The sequence below is a fragment of the Chelonia mydas genome, chromosome 13, assembly GCF_015237465.2.
Source record: "Chelonia mydas isolate rCheMyd1 chromosome 13, rCheMyd1.pri.v2, whole genome shotgun sequence".
In the NCBI taxonomy this organism is placed as follows: domain Eukaryota; kingdom Metazoa; phylum Chordata; order Testudines; family Cheloniidae; genus Chelonia; species Chelonia mydas.
In genome coordinates this window covers 3,567,355-3,585,849 of record NC_051253.2, presented here as the reverse complement: position 1 = coordinate 3,585,849, position 18,495 = coordinate 3,567,355, and the positions used below count along the sequence as shown (strand labels likewise).

The 18,495-nt window shown below is 51.1% G+C and overlaps 2 protein-coding genes across 4 annotated transcripts in view; both read right to left on the bottom strand.

Moving 5' to 3' along the window:
- Positions 1-18,495, bottom strand: part of LOC102936900 (tyrosine-protein phosphatase non-receptor type substrate 1) — an 80,424-nt gene that overhangs the window by 61,707 nt on the left and 222 nt on the right. The window contains exons 1-2 of one of the 3 annotated variants that reach the window (XM_043527563.1): positions 17,975-18,350; positions 17,315-17,422 (exon numbers count right to left, since the gene is read on the bottom strand). In XM_043527563.1, the coding sequence (XP_043383498.1) occupies positions 17,315-17,422; positions 17,975-18,023 (157 nt within the window). In that variant the 5' untranslated portion in view covers positions 18,024-18,350. Of the gene's footprint in view, positions 1-17,314; positions 17,423-17,974; positions 18,351-18,495 lie in introns of those variants that run through there. The other 2 variants (XM_043527564.1, XM_043527566.1) reach the window with 2 other exon arrangements.
- Positions 7,814-13,666, bottom strand: LOC114020123. Its single transcript, XM_037877241.2, has 4 exons — positions 10,992-13,666; positions 10,867-10,888; positions 10,335-10,377; positions 7,814-8,284 (listed from the first exon to the last, which is right to left on the bottom strand). The coding sequence occupies exons 1-4, from the start codon at positions 11,278-11,280 to the stop codon at positions 8,147-8,149; spliced, it is 492 nt and encodes a 163-aa protein (XP_037733169.2). The 5' UTR covers positions 11,281-13,666; the 3' UTR covers positions 7,814-8,146.

Here is an 18,495-nt window from a genome sequence, read left to right as displayed (position 1 = left end):
TTCATTTCACAGTGAGTTACACACACCTGAGAGCTGCTGTGCGCCCCACGCTGCCACTCCATGCAGCTTGACTTTATGAACTCCTTTAATACCCCCACCCTCCACACCAAGGAGGTGTTGTGCTGGGATCTTGAATACAAAGCTTGTCATTGTCGTTCAGCCTGAAAGCCCCAGCACCCTCCGTGTTTCCTTCCCAGGCACTTGACTATCAAAACGACTTTGTGGTCATGCAAACAGATTTCACAAATGGCCTCTCCTCCTCATTGCCTAATAACCGTTGCTTTTAATAGAAACGCGCTCGACGGGTCACCGGGAGCCGTGATTAAGCCTGTTGTATGGATACGTGTCTCTTGCTGTCTCCTTTCACTTCCTCGTTTCAGAGAAAGGAATCTGGAAGCTGGCATCAGCCAGAAACCTCCAAGATTATAGAGCGCAGTGCTTGGCACAAAGGGTTTTCAGCTCTGTACAAAGCATGTGCGGTTGGACTTTTAAGTGATCTCTGTCGAATTATAGATGGAGAGGTGCCTGCAGAGTACTGGAGTGTGTGTGTGTGTCTGGATGTTGTGTGTCAGATTGTGTGTGTCTGCCTGCTGCACAGGTATCAGATTGCATCGGGGTGCTGCAGCGGGTGTGTCAGATTGGGCGTTGCACAGGCATCGGATGGCTTGCTCCCTTCCTTCACCCCATTTTATAACAGGGAAGAGACGCCCTTTTGAGTCAGGATTTTCCTCCTGACCTCCCAGATGTGCATATGGCTCCCGCTAGGGGAACAACTGTACTGATGTTCTCAGAGTAACAGCCGTGTTAGTCTGTCTCCGCAAAAAGAAAAGGAGGACTTGTGGCAGCTTAGAGACTAACCCATTTATTTGAGCATAAGCTTTCGTGAGCTACAGCTCGCTTCATCGGATGCATGCTGTATTCGTCTGCAGAACAGACAAGCACCAGCAGACTGGAATCAAATTCAAACCTGCAATATCCTGAATGCATCGACAGCAGCAAGTTGTGGGAGGGGGGGAAAGGGGAGGTCCCAATTTCCAAGCTGTTGGGATCCCCAGCTCCAGAGGAGGTGCCCAACACTGAGATTTTTGATGTCTGGAAAATACTCCCTTAAGGGGCCAGTAATAAAAGCTAAAGAAAAAAGGTAGAAAATGTCCTGATACAAGAATTAGCTTCGTCTCCCTTTGAATTCCAGGGGGCATTTCAAAGTGCCGTGAGTTCTGAGGCCTGACACATACTGGAGCTCACCGATCCAGTGTACTGCGTAGTACACACCAAACGCTCTGACAGCCAGGGAGTAAGGCAGGCTCTGTAAAGGGAGAGAAATTCAAAGCAATGCCCGGTGACACAGGGAGGGGCAGAGACAGTACAGTGTGGGCTGCGGCGTGGGTCGGAGAAGAGCATTGATTCCACTGTGCAGAGGAACCTGTCCAGAGCAGTGAGCTATAACCTGGGCAGAGCAAGATAACCAGCAAAGGGGCTTTTAGGACTGTCGTCAATAGAGCTCTCGTTATTTTTAAGAGGAGCCTTTCAATATAACTGTATTAAGGGTCTTCATCTGGGGAAAGTAAACCACGTGAATGAAATGACACCGAAGCGAGAAGCTCGGCCAGCACAACACGGTGCCCCCTAATTTATTACTTTTTTTAAAAGAGTGAATTTTCCAAGAATCAATACGGGAATTGGTATGAAAAAAATACAATGCAAAAGAACAAAGCTGGGCGAGCCAGACAAGGAACTCCAGTGACCTGCCGCGTAAAGCCTGGGAGCTTCCTGCAGGACTTCTCCTGGTCAAAGAACAACCGGATCTCAGGAAAACGCTGTGCAGCTGAGCTGTGCTCCTGAAGGATGGATGCAGGAAAGTAAGGAAAGGACCCAGCTCCCAAGTGAGGCAGGGCCTGACCCAGAGGAGAGTTGTGCATCCAGACACCCATGCAGCAGGACCCGGTGAAAGTCAAGTCAGCCTCATACAGTAACATCTGCCACCAACAGGGATTGTGTGTCTTTAAACAGCGGAGGTTATTGTCTTTGGAAGGTGCTAGGTAAAACTGCCAAGGGCAGGTGTGTTCAGAGCCAGGGGAGTGTAGAGATGCAGGTAGGTTAAAAAAAATTGGGAAAGGGGAGGGGCCAGCATGAGAGTCCTGTACTTCCACTGGGGGTCCATCAGTAGGAGTAGGAAAGAGAAGAAATAAGGTGAGGAAGGAAAAGGACACACGGGGTGGGTGTGACAAAGTTTTACATCCCAGGTGCTGTTCGCCTGGAGCTGGTGGAAGTGGTGGTGTCATCTGGGTCCCTCTCTCTGGCCCAGTCTGGTCAGGATGTCTTTAGGATTAGGATGATGAAGAGTCTCGGGCTCCCAGGAGATGGTGGGGGTGTCAGCCATTAGAGTGAAGCTCGTTCCTTCCCCTTCTTGTGTCTTTCAGTCAGCCAATGTAGCAATCCATCCACCCCCCCAAAAAAAAGCCTCTTGGTTCAAGGACCCCTGAAGGGGAGCGATGGGCAGAACAGCCCGTCCTCTCGTTATTTTGGCCACAGATTAGGCCTAGTTTTTGCCACAACAATTTTGGTTCACTGATTTCCATTCCCACACTTTTCTTGCTCACCAGGCATGATCTTAACAATGTCCTTGAGTTATATCCAACGGTCTCTTTGCTTGGACTAGGTCAGTCTGTCTGTCTTGCTTTTGTGCCTTTTCCCATCAACACTTGCTGTCATAGGTTACCGTTATAGTGACGTTTTTGTGACCTTTCACTCACTTTTTATAGCTGAGCCGGCAATTAGGGTACATTTGTAGGCCCAATGATCACAATGTCCCGGCACAGCGGTTGCATTATTGCTTAGGGTAAAGGTTGTATTGAATCTGACTCCATTATATAGCTGTCAATTTACAAGTGATTGTGACGTTCCCCTGGTGTTATCTGCAAGGTCACTCCGATCCTCGACTCTGGGAACCAGCTTTACCCTGCTCTGCTGTGAGAACCCCCACTCCCGGGCTGTTCACACACGGCCTCTGGCATGTAAGCTGCTCCCAGCGACGTGAGTGAGCACTTTCGGCCAACCGCTGCTTGGATTGTGCAACTGAATGACACTAATCAATATCTCTGGTCCCAGACACAACCCGAGGAGCCTCCATCTTGCAGTGTCCAGTTATGCCCGCTGGAAGCTGCAAGCTTATATGAGTTCATCAGTTTAACAAAGAAATTGATATGTAACAGGCTTGTTATCCCAAGGGGAGTCTCTGACATGCTTCAAACCAAACACGCTGCTTCAGGTAGAATAAACAAACAAATGTATTAACTATAAAGATAGATTTTAAGTGATTATAAGTCAAAGCACAACAAGTCAGATTTGGTCAAATGAAATAAAAGCAAAATACATTCTAAGCTGATTTCAACACTTTCAGTGTCCTTACAAACTTAGATGCTTTTCACCACAGGCTGGCTGGTTGCCCTTCAGCCAGGCTCTCCCCTTTGATCAGGACTTCCGTCACTTGGTGGTGATGTCTGTAGATGGAGGTGGAAGAGAGAGGAAGAGCATGGCAAACGTCTCTCCCTTTTATCATGTTCTTTCTTCCCTCTTGGCTTAGCCCCCACCCTTCAGAGTCAGGTGAGCATTACCTCATCTTAGTCCCAAACTGACAAAGGGAAGGAAGGTGACTCACTCGAGAGTCCAACAGATCCTTTGTTGCTGCCCAGGCCAGAGTCCTTTGTTGCTGTGAGGCTGGGCTGGGTTTGTCCCATTCATGTCCTGATTCACAGCTGCCCCTCTGCTCCTGGAGAGTTTTGCCTGGGCTTGTTTTACGCGATGAGGACACATTTTCAGCCTCATAACTATATACATGAAATTACAACCTATAACATTACTATAACAACAATGCTCAGAGCCTTCCAAAGTCACCGGGCATGACAAACTTTGCATTGGATACCACATAATCATATTATAAGGATGAACATGGGGTGCAGGGTGTTCCCCCGAACACAGAGTGTCAGTGATTCAATTCAATTTATTTGACACTAAACCTGGATGTTCTAAGTGCCACAGGTATTGATGGGGCCTTCCTGCATTGTAGGAGCTGTCAGGGGGAAGTTGGGAGTTTTGGTAGCTAGTATGGGGGCAGTAGGGCACTCAGGGTGGTGTGTGAGGCCCTGTGGGAACCATGGAAGCCTGGGTACCTTTGCTAAGATCATCAGCAATGAATTAGCACCAAGGCTCCAAGGGCTGGACTGTGCCACCCTGGGGGCATGGCCAGCTCCCAGCCCCACGCAGAGTGTATATGCGTTGTGCGGATGGCTGTAGTGTTACAGACACCGTGAGCACTTGCCCCTCCTATCTGCATGGCTCCAGGAGCTGGGGGCAGTGCAAAGCCATCAGCTTGTTCCCAGGGGGTTGGATGGTGAACAAGGGAGAGGCTAATCAATATGTTCGGTTGCTTTAAAAAAAGTCAGATGAAGTTGTGAATCAGGAAATTTACTTTTGCAAGGTAAAGCAACAACCTCCTCCCCCTATGTCTCTCCTTCCTGCGCGATCCCTGTAGCCTCTGAGATCCTGACCCCGTAGCGTACGAATGCCCCATGCTGCTGGGGGGCGATGCACAGTGCGCTGCTAAGCAGGTGCTCCCTTACATGATGCTCGTTGACAGAAGGCCCAATCCGGAGGGGTGCTGAGCTCTCAAAACTACCGCCGACGTTCCTGGGAGCTGCAAAGGCCCCGCACCGCTCGGGATTTGGCCTGCTGTTTGCAAAGCGCGTTGGGATTCTCTGGGAGGAAGACGCTTTATTAAACGCATGATATTACACAAGCTGAACGCTCCAGAAGGCTTTGGACGTGATTAAGAGCTACAGGCTGGAAAGGCAGCTTGAGAGGCCAAGTTACACGAGGACAGTTCTAATACAATTAAGTAGCAAAAGCGCCATAAAAAGAGGCAGACAGCCGGGGTACGGAAAGCACTTTCCCTGTTAACCACCAGAGGGAGCTTTTATATTAATTAAGTCTCTATTTGCTATTGGGGATGGAGAGTTTATTTTGCCAATTATTAGACAGGAACCAGTAGGAGGCTGAATTTGATACAGTCTTTTTGCTGGGCTGTGAAAGGGCATTAGCGTTTCCGAGTATTGAATGGAAAGGGACGGTCTGTGAGTGAGGCCAAGGAAAGAACCTGGCTTAACACGATCTACTCATCTCGAGTCCTCGCTCCGTCTATGTGCTCTCACAGCAGTCGTCTGCAAACCCTGGAGGCCGGCTGGGGCTTGGGATTTTAGTATTTGTTTTAAACAGTCTTTCTGGAAATGGATACAAAATTCAGACGCACCGAGGGTTACAAATGCCGCTGGCATGGTCCCTGAGCACTGCGCCGGATTCCGCCTCGTTTATACACAGCCAGAAAGAAAAAGGAGCTCGGCTCTGTCTTGTGCAGAGGTGTTGTAGGGTTCAGATCCGCATTTATTACTAGTCTAATCTCTGTGCTACAGAAGACTCTATGCTTGTTGGGTGCCGGGTGATCCTCTTTGGATACCCGTTCAGACACTATGCGTGTAAACTCCCCCTGTCATCTCCTGCCCCTCATTTGCATGCAGAGAAACTCTCAGGCCATTCTTACTCCTGACACTAATGAGCAGAGCAGGCCGCTCGCGGGTACACTGGAATCGTATCCAACCCCTTCTGTGACGAGAACACAATCTGGCACCACCCGCAGCCCTAGCTCACAGGGCCTGACGCTCATGTCATCTACGCCGAGGTGAATCAGGAGCGATTCCACTGAAGCCAGGGGTGAGGGTTTCCCTGGGGTAAGTGAGAAGAGCATCAGGCCTAATGAATCTGTGTCTGTTTCAAATCGTATCCTTCATCCAGATCTGCTGTTCGCTATGAAAATGAATCATGCAGGGCCAGATGGTGCCTATCCCTTAGATGGGGGCGTGGAGGGGGTGGGCGGCGGAAGGACCCTTATCCCCACCCCCTTCCCTGGCTTATGTAAGTGTAGGGAAAATTACAGCCCTGGCGTGTGCAGGGGTTACTCCCTCCCTGTTCCCCTGGTGCAGACAATGCCATGACTCTGCCCCATCTGTGCATGAACCAACGGAGCTGTCTGGGCATGCGGGACTTCGCTGCACCCTGCAAAGAAGGCAGCCGGGACGCAGCCGCTGAGCGTCTGCAAACTACTCTGGGCCAGATCCTGAGCTTGTATAAAGTGGGCTAGCTTCACTGCAGCCAGTGGGGCTACCCTGATTTATACCAGCTCAGGATCTGGCCCCATGAGGCAGAATGCCTCCCATTGCTCCTCGCCGGGCAGTGAGCTTCCTGCCATCCCTCGCTAGGGGCTGCACCAGCACGGCCCCATCCAGCCCTTCATTATGGAATCCTTTCCCTCCAGTGACTATTTCAACCCTCCTCTCCAAAGTGCCGAAAACACCGCGGGCTCCCACAGATGCCAGGAAACCATCAAACTGGGGGGCTGATCCCCTGAAATGGAAGGTCCTGCACGATTTAGCAGCCCCCTTCATCATCTTCAAAAGGGCCGTCCCCTGGTGCAGAGTTCCTTTCGTCATGCTGGCTGTCTAGCCTCTCGGTAGGGCAGTGTCTACAGCACCGTAGTGTAGACTCTCCCTACCGTGATGGGAGGGGTCTTTCCATCCATGTATATAATCCACCTTGCCGAGGGGGGGAGGTAGGCCGACAGAAGATGAAGTTGCCTCTACAGTGGGGCTTAGGGTGACCTAACTACGTCACACAAGGCACGACATTTTTCACAGCCCTGAGCGATGGGGCTGGGTCAATCGAATTTTTAGGTGTAGACCAGGCCTATGATTCCTAGGTCATAAGGCTAGAAGGTTTGATTGTGGTCATCTAGTCTGACCTGCGTAACACAGGCCACAGGACTTCCCTGCATTAATTCCTGCTTGAATCAGAGCAGATCTGTTAGAAAAAAACCCATCCGGTCTTGATTTAAAAATTGCCAGTGACGGAGAATCCACCACGGCCCTTGGTAAATTGTCCCAGTGGTTAAAATGTTAAAATGTCCCTGTTAAAATGTATTAGTCTGAATTTGTCTAGCTTCCACTTCAAGCCGTTGGATTGTGTTATACTTTTATCTGCTAGATTGAAGTGCCCTTGCTTATCGATGAGTTCCCCTTGTAGGTACGTACAGACGGTGACCAAGTTGCCCTGTGGTAGGATGGGTTCTCCCGGCCCCCTCCCCTGCCAGGATGGGGTTAAAGAACTCCTCTGGGCCCACACCAGCCACCGGTGCGGCTTGTCAAGCCTGGAGAGGGGCAGCCCCTCGACAGGGGGGATCCAAGCCCGGGGCAGGCTGGCACTCGGAGGGAAGCAGGGCTGGAGCTCCCAAACCCCTCCGAGAAGGAGCTGTGGGTCAGGAAAGCTGCTGAAGAGCTTCTGCTGCTGGATCCTCTGGAGAGGGAGAGGGGCCATCTCCAGTTTGCTTTGCTTCCCCGAGAGCCCAGGGTCCGCCCTGACGCCCGAGGGGTTAGAAACCCAGCCTCCCTTCCCAAGGGCGATTTGCCTTGCGCGGGGCGAGCCCGGGCTGTTTTGTGGGCTGCAGGATTGTTTGGTTTGTCATTTTGGACTGCAGCCAGGAGCCCCCACGGATGTTGGGCAAGAAGGGGCGGCATGGAGGCGAGGCCTGGGGGTGGAGGACCCCCGGGGAAAAAGAGAAGTCAGCCCTATGTGTGTGTCCCACTGTTAGAAGACTTCCTCCTAAGAGCAACCTCAGAAATCACAGGGGCAGTTCTTGTGCTGGCCTCCGATACCATCCGTTCAAAGGCCGCGGCTCAGATTTCACAGGGCAAATCGTCATTGGCTCTGCTTAGAGAGAATATAATTGAAATCTTTAATTGTTTATGAAAACAGGAACATGCCAGGTGGCTGCTGACTTTCCAGGTCATGAGTTCCCCTGATTCAGAGTCACACCCACGCTGACAGCGAAATCGAAACAAAGTGCCAGGGGGAACAAGAGACGCTGTGTCAGTTCCGGGCCCCCCACGGGGAAGACCTTGTGTGACTCGGATGATAGAATTTTAGAACCTGCCCTCACTTCTCCTTTCTCACTGTGCCCTGCAGACAGCTGCAGCTTCCTTCTCCGACAGCAGCTCTGTAAGTCTTTCTCCGAGGTTGCCCAGAGCCACGCTGCCTTCTCCCTCTACGTGGCAATGGCCGGGGTTACCTTAATGGCAGCGTATTCAGAATGTTCTTCTGGGGCGCTCTGCTTGGGCTGCTGGAGCCTGGCCGGGTGCTGCAGGTCAGCGTAGAGCACGTCTGGGTCTTTGTCATCACTGGGCTAAAATGAAAGGTTCATGAATTGGTTCCTGGGTACAGCAGCGAGCGCTATGTACGCCCTCAGTTATGCATGAGCACATGCACGGTATGGCCTCCCTGTGTTTATAAGCACAAACTGCCCTCTTCTTATCCCTCTTAATTATTCCCTGGCCCGCTGTTGTGCAGCTTGGCACCCAAAGAGCAGGGAGGAGGAAAAGAGGAGAGATTGCAAAGTTACTGTCAGCCCGAACCGACCAGTTTCCTCCCCCTGCCCTCCAAGCAGTTTATTTCTTCAGCCCCTCTCTGCTCTCAGCACATACAGCCCCCAGAGCGGTCCTTGCATGCCCTGGTTTGTGCCGGATGCTGTACCGTTCAATCAAACGTCCCCACACGGCGTGCAGACTCCCGACTTCTCTGGGTACAGTCCACGCCTGGCACCGAAGGGGTTAATGCCAGCTGGGCTGCCGGTGAGTCACACACGCAGACGCTAGGTTTTAAAAAAAGAACGCGGAGGCTCTAGAGAAACCCCAACAGGACCCTGAGCCCAGCGGCTGAAACTCCACCCAAGCTGCAGTGCGCCACGGGGGAAGTAGCCACAGGCTGGAAAATCTCCCCGGGTCTGAGCAACAGCAGGGGCAGGAAGGGGTTAAACTCTGATACCAGTGCAAGCCAGGAAAATCAACGTGACCCCTTCCTGGGCCTGGTGCTGCTCCCCGCTGCAGCCCCATTACTGGTAAGGTCTGGGAGTCGTCAGGATGGCCTTGGGTACGTCTGCGCTGCGGCCGGAGCTGTGATTGCAGCACGTGTAGGCATCCTGAGCTAGCTCTCATCCAAACAGCTTGTCAAGGTGGCAGTGTCGTGGAGGAGGGCTGGGCTTGCCACCTGAGCACGTACCCGGGTCCCCAGGGCGGCATGCTGCCATCCGTGCCACCGTGGCCACACTGCTACTGTTAGCGAGCTAGCTCGGGTTTGTCGACGTGCTGCAGTGACACCTGATTGCAGTGTAGACAGGGCCAGAGAGGCCCCTGGTGGGCACGTCCCCCAGCTAGGAATAGCGCATAAGGCTGCTGTCATGTGGCGCTATGCTCTCTCCCCTCACTGCCCCCACTTTTGGGGCATCCCAGGGGACGGGGAGGGTGCGACAGGGTGCGAGGGGGTGTGGCTGGCATGCAGAACAGCCCCCTCGCCCCAGTTGCTCCTGCTGTGCACAGCACAGAGCCTGGCCCCATGTTACTGACTTCTCTTTCCATGGGAATTACCGTGGTCCCTTCTATCCTCTGCCTGTCTCCAGGGGGCTGCTGGGTCAGCGTGCGGGTGCTGGGGGTTGGTGGCCTGTGCCATACGGGAGGTTGGGCTGGACGATCTGGTGGCCCCTTCTGGCCTGGAACTCTGTGACCCCGGTGTTTTTAACAGCGACGATGGGGCGATGAGCCTGACTCTCCCCCGGTTACGCTGGTGTCGCTGTGTTGGCCTCAGTGGAATTACTCCCGCCTTCCACCAGTGAGAGGAGAACGTGGCCAGTGCCTCTGCGTACTGCTGGGAGGTGGTGCAAGCTGGAAAGTGACAGCCCAGATGGCCTCTTGGGCCGCTCAGTGAACCCATTTGGGAGGTCAGAAGGGGAGCAGCCGGGCCCCTGCGCCCCAGCTGGGGCTGCTGCGTTGGGTTTTGTGCAGCCTCAGACATCCTGGGAACAGGACCAAACCCCCCCAGCCCCTATTGCATCAGGCCAAAACCCTGCGGGCCTGATCCTAGGAAGCAGTGAGGAGGCCCAATGCAGCTGGGGGTAAGTCTCCACTTAAAGCTGCGGGTGCGATTCCCGGGTCGAGGAGACACACGCATGCAAGAGTGAAGCCACGGGCGTGGCCACCCTGAGACCATGCCTAGGTCTTAGACGAGTGTGTACCCAGGGAGCTAGCCTCTCCCACTGCTCCCACTGCGGCAGCTACACTCTGGTGTTAGCACCCAAGCTTGATCCGAGCCATGTCTCCTCAAGCTGGGAACCACACGCCTAGCTTGAACTGTGGACGTGCCCAAGAGGGCCACTCTCCCTTTGTATCAGCATCACGTCATACCTGGCTCTGAGTCCTCGTGGTATCCGGAAAGGGAGTCTGAGACCTGTGGGAAAGAGAATCCTAATTAGACACAGATAAGAGGATTTTGCCCCCCCCGACCCCCCCAAGAACTGAACTGTGTAGGAGAAAAGGAGCTGAGTCCATCCCAGGGACAGAATCTGGCCCTGGAAGTTTGGCTGGGGTTCTTGGCCAGACATGAAATCGGCTTTGTATTCGGGGGTGATTTTGGAGGCGGACATTCTGTGCGCTTGCATTTTATTTTGCTTTGCTGGGCTCTTAAATACCAAGGTAACAGGTGCCAGAGAAACACCTAGTCCCAGCATAGATACAAACTACTGGAGTCCGGCTTCGGGTAGAATTCCAGTCACAATAAGCAGACACAGCAAAGTGTTATGGATAAAAAGATCTTTTACAGAACAACATGCTTTGAGGGAATTAAGCCAGGACGCTGTTGGGTCAGACAGAGAGAGAACAGGTGAGACTGAGTTAGTTTGACTAAGAGTTGTTGAATTAACACCAGTTTTATACAGACCTGGCTGTGGAGGGGCTCCTGCCTAGATGGGCAGAGGAAAGAAACAACGAGGTCAGTTAGTCATGCTAGGACCAGCAAATAGCCCTCGAGTAAATGGAACAGGCTGGTTGAAATGCTGCACTCACCTCTCTTCTTTCTCACAAAGAAATAAGTGGAGACAAGGGCTAAAACGACAAGGAGGACACAGACTGTCCCGGCAGCAGCAGGCACAGCAACCGGGTGGTGATCTGGGAAAATAAAACCTAGAGGCAAAAGCTGCACTTCAGAGGTTGGCAGAGACCATTCTGCAGTGCATAAATAACTGACTGGTGAGTTTGTCTGCGATGCTTCTGTACTGCGGTCCACAGTCACCTTCCAGGACTGCCTAGGAGCCTGGGTACCAAAAAGGAATGGGAATGGCTCCTTTATGAGCATGCATTTGATCTCGGTGGTGTTACTGACACCTGGTGGGAGGACGCACACTATTGGAATGTTAAAATCAACAGTTACAACCTCTTTAGGAATGTATGAGGCCGGCGGATTGCTTGAGCTCAGGATTTCTGGGCTGCAGTGGGCGATGCTGATTGGGTGTCCACACTAAGTTTGGTATCGATATGGTGATCCCTGGGAAGCTTGGGATCACGAGGTTGCCCAGGAGGGGTTGGGCTGGCTGGTCGTTGGGGGTCTCCAGGATATCAGCTGTGAGACCCTGTTGGGGGGTGACTGTGTCTCTTTGGGACTGGATCCAGGCCCTGCTCCTGTAACGGCCGAGGGTTTGAATTTGAATCCGGGAACCAATTGGCTGAGATGGAAATGGTCAGTGTAGCTACTCTGAAACCTCTTTAGGAAAGACAGAATGGGCAAAAGGGGAGAGGGCGTGACACTCTGTATCAAAGATGGCATTACCTGTTTCACTGATAACTTAGAAGAAAATGATTTTGAATGCTTATGGATCAATGTCCTAACAGGTAAAGCACCAGGTGGGGTATTAATTGGAGTCTGCTACAGACCCCCAAATTATACTAGGGAACAGGATGGGGCACTTCAATTTGAGTGACATATGCTAGGGGTCTCATACTGCCAGTGTTAAAACATCCTTGGAATTTCTAAACATTATAGATGACAGTTTCCTAACACACAAAGTGTTGCATCCAACACAGGGGAATTCTATATTACACCTTGTCATGATAGATAAAGAGGAACTGAACACAGAACTAAAAAACAATGGTATTTTAGGTACAAGTCATCGTGATTTGATCATATTTATGATGTGCAAACAGAACAAAGTCCAGACAAGTGATATAGATATATAAATGTTGCTTTCTAAGGGCCAGTTTCAAAAAGCTGAAAATAATTATGAGCCAAATCATGTGGGAGGAAGAATTTAATCAGAAAAAAAGTGAATAATTAGGAATTGTTTAAGAACACTCTACTAGATGCCCCAAAAGCCACAATCGATGAAGAAGGCCATGTTGGTTAAAAAACCTACCTAGTTTAAAGAGGCAGTGAAGGCAGCTATTATTTATCTATATCTATATAAATAAAACAATTGGAAGAAAAGGAAAGTTGATAGTAATGAATATAAATCAGAAGCTAGGAATCTTAGAAAATTGATAAGGGAAGCAAAGGGATACAAGGCAAAATCTATGACCAGCAGAGTTAAGGCAATAAGGAGTTTTTAAAATATATTAGGAACAAAAAGAATCCTAACAATGGAACTGATCCATTATTTGAAAAATGGTAGAATTATCAGTAATAATGGAGAAAAGGCAGAAGTGTTCAATAAATATTTCTGTTCTATACTGGGGAAAAAACATATCATGTAGTCATGTCATATGACAACACTCTTTCCATTCCACTAGTGTCTCTGGAGGATGTTAAACAGTAGCTACTAAAGTCAGACATTTTTAAATCAGCAGGTCTGGATAACTTGGATTCAAGTGTTTTAAAAGAGCTGGCTGAGCAGCTCACTGTACCATTAATGTTGATTTTCAATAAATCTTGGAACACCCAGGAAGTTCCAGAAGACTGGAAGAAAGCTAATGTTGTGCAATATTTTAAAAAGGTCTCCAGGATGATCTAGGTAATTATAGGCCTGCCAGTCTGACATCGATGCCTGGCAAGATGATAGAGCAGCTGATATGGGACTTGATTAATAAAGAATTAAAGGAGAGTAATATAATTAATGCCAATCAATGTGGGTTTATGGAAAATAAATCCTGTTAAATTAATCTTTTTTGGATGAGATTACAAGTTTGGTAAAGGTAATAGTGGTAATATACTTGAACTTCTGTAAGGCATTTGATGCAGGATATTTTGATTGAAAAACTAGAAAGATATAAAATTAACATGGCACACATTAAGTGGATTAAAAGCTGGCTAACTGATAGGTCTCAAAATGTAACTGTAAACTGGAAGTCATCATTGAAAGAGTGTGTTTCCAGAGGGATCCTGCAGGGATCAGTTCTTGGCCCTACATATTAAACATTTTTATTAATGACCTGAAAGAAAACATAAAATCACCACTGATAAAGTGAACAGATGACAGAAAAATTGGGGAATGGTATATAATGAAGAGGCTGGGTCACTGATACAGAGCGATATGGATTGCTTGGTAAGCTATGCACAAATAAACAATGTTTTTTAACATGGCTAAATGCAAATATATACATCTAGGAACAAAGAAAGAGGCCACATTCACACAACTGGGGACTCAAACCTGGGAAGCAGGGACTCTGGAAAAGATGTGGGGGTCATGGTGGCTAATCAGCTGAACATGAGCTCCCAGCATGATGCAGTGGCCAAAAGGGCTAATGAGATCCTAGGATGCATAAACAGGGGAATCTCGAGTAGAAGTAGAGCGGTTATTTTATCTCTGTATTTGGCACCGGTGCAACTGCTGCTGGAATCCTGTGTCCAGTTCTGGTGCCCACAATACAGGAAGGATGTTGATGAATTGGAGAGGGGTCAGAGAAAAGCCACGAGAATTATTTAAAGGATTAGAAAACTTGTTTTACAGTGATCGACTCCAGGAGTTCAATCTGTTTAGCTTAACAAAGAGAAGGTTAAGGGATGGCTCGATCATATTCTATAAGTACTGTACCTACTTTGCAGAACACATATTTAATAATGGGCTCTTCAGTTTGGAAAGGTAGAACATGATCCAATGGCTGGAAGTTGAAGCTAAATAAGGCGTACATTTTTTAACAATGAGAGGTCTCAGAGTAGCAGCCGTGTTAGTCTGTATTTGCAAAAAGAAAAGGAGGACTTGTGGCACCTTACAGACTAACCAATTTATTTGAGCATAAGCTTTCCTGAGCTACAGCTCACTTCGTCGGATGCATGCAGTGGAAAATACTTCCGATGAAGTGAGCTGTAGCTCACGAAAGCTTATGCTCAGATAAATGGGTTAGTCTCTAAGGTGCCACAAGTCCTCCTTTTCTTTTAACAATGAGAGTAATTAACCACTGGGAAAAGTTCCCAAGGGTTGTGAGGATTCTCCATCACTGACCATTTTTAAATCAAGACTGGGATGTTTTTCTAACAGATCCGCTCTAGGGATTATTTTGGGGCAGTTCTCTGGCCTGTGCTATACAGAAGTCAGACTAGACACAAAGGTCCCTTCTGGCCTTGGAATCTACGTTAAAAACCCAGGCCAGGATCCAGGGGGGCGCTGCGTGGTGACACTGGGCAGCCCGGGCTGTGTTAGTCTGGAAGCTGGAGAACCACAGGGGGTGCCTGCGTCCTGCAGCCTTGCTGAGAGTCATCCTTATCTCTGTTACTGCTGAATCCGGTGTCTTCTCTACCGCACAAGGCATGTTACAGCTACAAGAATAGCTAACAGAATGGGCGGGAAGAGTTTGAGCTGGGTTTGTTCCCCGCCCTGGTCCCAGCCCCTGGCGGGCAGGGGCGTGTGGCTGGGGCGGGAGCTCGGACTCACCGCTCACAGTCACGGCCGTGCCCGCGCCGGATCTGATCTCCTCATCGCCCCCCGACCCCTTCTTAACCTCCTCAGCGGCTCCTGACACCTTCTTAAACTTCACACAGCGATAGGTCCCGGCGTCCTCGGGGCGGGTGTCATTGATGTGGATGGTGAAGTCTGTGCCAGAGCCACTCACAGCCCGCGTCACCCGGGGGAATGATCCCGTCTGTGCATAAACGAGCTGCCGGCCCCCGCCCGAGCCCTTGAACCACTTCACGGGTCCTGCTGGAGCGTGGCCGGTCACAGAGCAGGTCAGAGTGAGAGTCTCTCCCGCGGACACCCACACGGCGCCCTGGGGCTGCAGCAGCTGGAACTCCTCGGCCCCGGCCCCGGCCCCTGCAGCGCAGAGACAGTGGGAGGGTTTTAGTTAACGACAGGGATAATGCGTTGTTATTATTCCTGATATTGTGTATTATTTGCACAGTTCTCACAGCGTGGTCGGTGAGACCTTCCTCTCCACCCGCGAGGAACGGGAGACGTGGTTTCGGAAGCCCTCAGTTGATCTGGGCACTCTGGCGCCTGTTGGGTTTAACCGTTTACCTCCCTGCACTCTGCTCCAGCCTACTTAAACCCCTCACCTTGCTGAGTCCCGGGGCATCAAGATGGGGGGTTGTTCCCACCTGAACCTTTAATGTTCCTTGTGCTGTAAACAAAAACCAAGTTACAACCCCGGGGCAAATTCCCAGCCTGGGCCTCCACACTGGCATGTCTGAAATCAGCAGGTACAGACGGGCGTTTGCCCAGGCAGATGGGTGGTTGGGCACCAAATTACCCAATTCATGTGCACAACTCCGGGACTGCATGTGCAAAGATCTGTGGGGGTGGGGGGTAGGGGGAGTGCACAATTTGCATGCCCTATCAGGTGCCCTGTTGAGGCTGGCTGAATGCTTTGGCCCACAGGCCCAGACTCCGCTCTTGACCTGGCTTGTGCTGGGATTGGTAGCCCTTAGATCCAATGGGATGATGACCCCAAACCCTGTGGCAACGCTGCCCAGCAGCCCCCATGCACCCTCTTCTGGAGCTTCGCTCCATGGCATCGAGCCCTTATGGGCATCCGGGGAGCAGCTGCGGGGCCGAGGCAGCCTTGGCAGTGGGGTTCCCATGGAGCTGTGCTGCCAGGGGCTGGGGAGGGCTGAAGAAAGCCCGGGAGCCGGCGTGAAGCCGCTGAGCTTGGAGGCTGGTGGCCACGGTCTCCGATGGATCCTTCGAGATCCACAACGTTTGGGGTTAGTGCTGCTGGGGGCAGAACAAAGCCTGCCCTTTCCCCTGCCACCCTGGGCACATCCCATGGCTGTTAGGGCAGAGGGGCTGAGTCTGGTTCTCTCGGCGCAGAGTCTGGGGCAGGTCGTGGGTTGCCACGTTCCTGGCTGGACGCTGGTGAAGGCTCCTGCTCCGCCGCGGCAAAACTGGCTCCTCGTGTTGCTTGTGCCGAACATGCAAACCTGGAGACCACATTGCGCGCAGAGAGACTCTGCAAGTTATGGCTGCGCATTTCTCTTCCCCTTTTTTGAGTTATAAACTCGGGGTGGTCGCACGAAAGCAGGAACTTTGTCTCTTGGAGAGGTCATGCTGGTTATTCCCCATCGGGAGCAGCTGGGCTGGGAGATCATCAGAGCTGCGATGGCAAAGGGAGAGGGGAGGGGTCTGCTCAGACCAAGACCCTGTTCCCCTGCAGATCTCGCTGAGAGGGAATAAGCCCCCGGAGAGGCAGCAAATGCGGGAAGAGGCGGGGAGGACTCGTTTCTAAGTGCAATGCTTTTCAGGAGTTTTCTGTCCAGGGTCTGCTGCTCTTTAAGAAGCTGGGTTCCAGCAGCTCTTCCAGGACTGACATCACTCGGTGCTCTGCTGTAAAACCGAGCCCGCGATGTGGGAGCAGCTCTGCCGGGACTCCCTGCAGCCCAGCTCTGCAGGAGGGAGGTCACAGCAGTGCAGGGCTGGGTGCAAGGAAAGTGCGCAGGACATGCGTGTGCTGCCTGGTCTGTGCTGTGGGCATGTACCTGGAGGAAAACTGCAGAGCAGCTCCTGGAAAAGAGTCCAAGAACTGTGATGTTTTTGCAGAGTTGAGTCCCATTCACTGGGAAATACATGGAAAGACCTTTCACCTTGCAACACTGCATCCCACCCTCTCCGGGAGGGTAAATGCTCTGCTGTTATTTTAAACACTTTTGTTACCCCAGTGCTCAGAGGACCCAGTCAAGACGGGCGCAGCTGAACACTGTACAAACACATGGACACGATCCCGCTCCAAAGAGCTTATAACCCGAAAAGACACGTAACGTGCAAAAGGGGAAGGGAGGGAGAGGAAACCATCAAACAGGGACTTTTTTTTACACACACACACACACACACACACACACACTATTATAAATAGTTGTCTGTCTCTGTCTTCCCCCTGCACGGAGATCCCTAACTGGCTGATTTCTTTCTCTGCTCCTTAGCCCAGCCAAATTGTATTGCAAAGCCCACATCGCTTGCCCGCTTTGTACTCACCTGACTTGTCCACGGAAGAGACACCCAGCAACAAGCTCAGCAGCTGAAGCCAGGCCAACGCGCAGAAAGCCATTTGCAGGGCTGTAGGTTGGAGACGAGTCAGCCCTGTGGGATTAACAACAATGGTTTGAGCTCAGCCAGCTCAGCTGGCAAAGGAAAATGAGAAGTCACAACAGGAAACAGAAACAACTGGCACACGCATAATTAACACATTCAGAGCCTGCCCTGCTGCTTGAGCCATCGCTCAGGAAAAGAACTGGCTGTGCCCAAATTCACGAAGAGTTAAAACACGGGGAGGGAATGTTTACACAGTTTTAACACTAGCCATGGACCCAAAGTGGTATCTCAGATCCAAACCTCTTGGAGGCAAGGGTCTCATGTTCATCACTCCATCCATTTACTTCTTCGTTATCATTATTACAGGGTGCTCGAGGACACAAGAGTGTCTGGGCCCCATTGTGCTAGGCACTGGTACTTGACAGTCCCTACCCCACAGAACCTGCTGCCTAAGAAGCCCAGACAGACAAGGGGCAGGAAAAGGAAGGTGCTGTTATCCCCACTGCACCACTGGAGACAGAAGCCCAGAGATAGTAAGTGATTTGCCTCAGGTCCCACGAGGTGACTCCGTAGCAGATATGGTGAAAGAACCCAGCTCACCTGTGCCGTAACCATAAGACCTTCCTGGCTCCTGCAGTGAGTTCTGCATTGGATCCAAAACAGGAAAAGGCCCGTTTCACGGCCCAGGTTTGGCTCTCCAGAGAAAAACGGATCTCCTAAGATCTCCAACATCAAACCCAACCCCAGCCTAGACCTAATCCAGATCCAACCCCACCTCCTTGGCCCATTAACACGGTTCCAGTGCTGTGAGTGGCCAAGTGACTTCCACCCACTCAGAGGAGCAATGAAGGGGCCTGTCAGATTAACAGCCCTGCTCAGAGAATAGCTCCAGAACAGGAGTCTCAGGGCGTAGCTGAACATGCCGTGGCTGGTAAATTCTCTGGTTTGATTTTTTTTCCTGGGGGGAGGGGAGAGATTTCCTTGTTGGGGATTCCCAAAGAGCAGCACTCTGCCAAGGCCATCTCTCCCCACTTAAATACCCCAGCAGCATTAGCATGGGTGCTTTATTTCATGGGGGTCAGAGGGCTGGACTATCTGAGGCTTCATGAGAGAGCACGGGT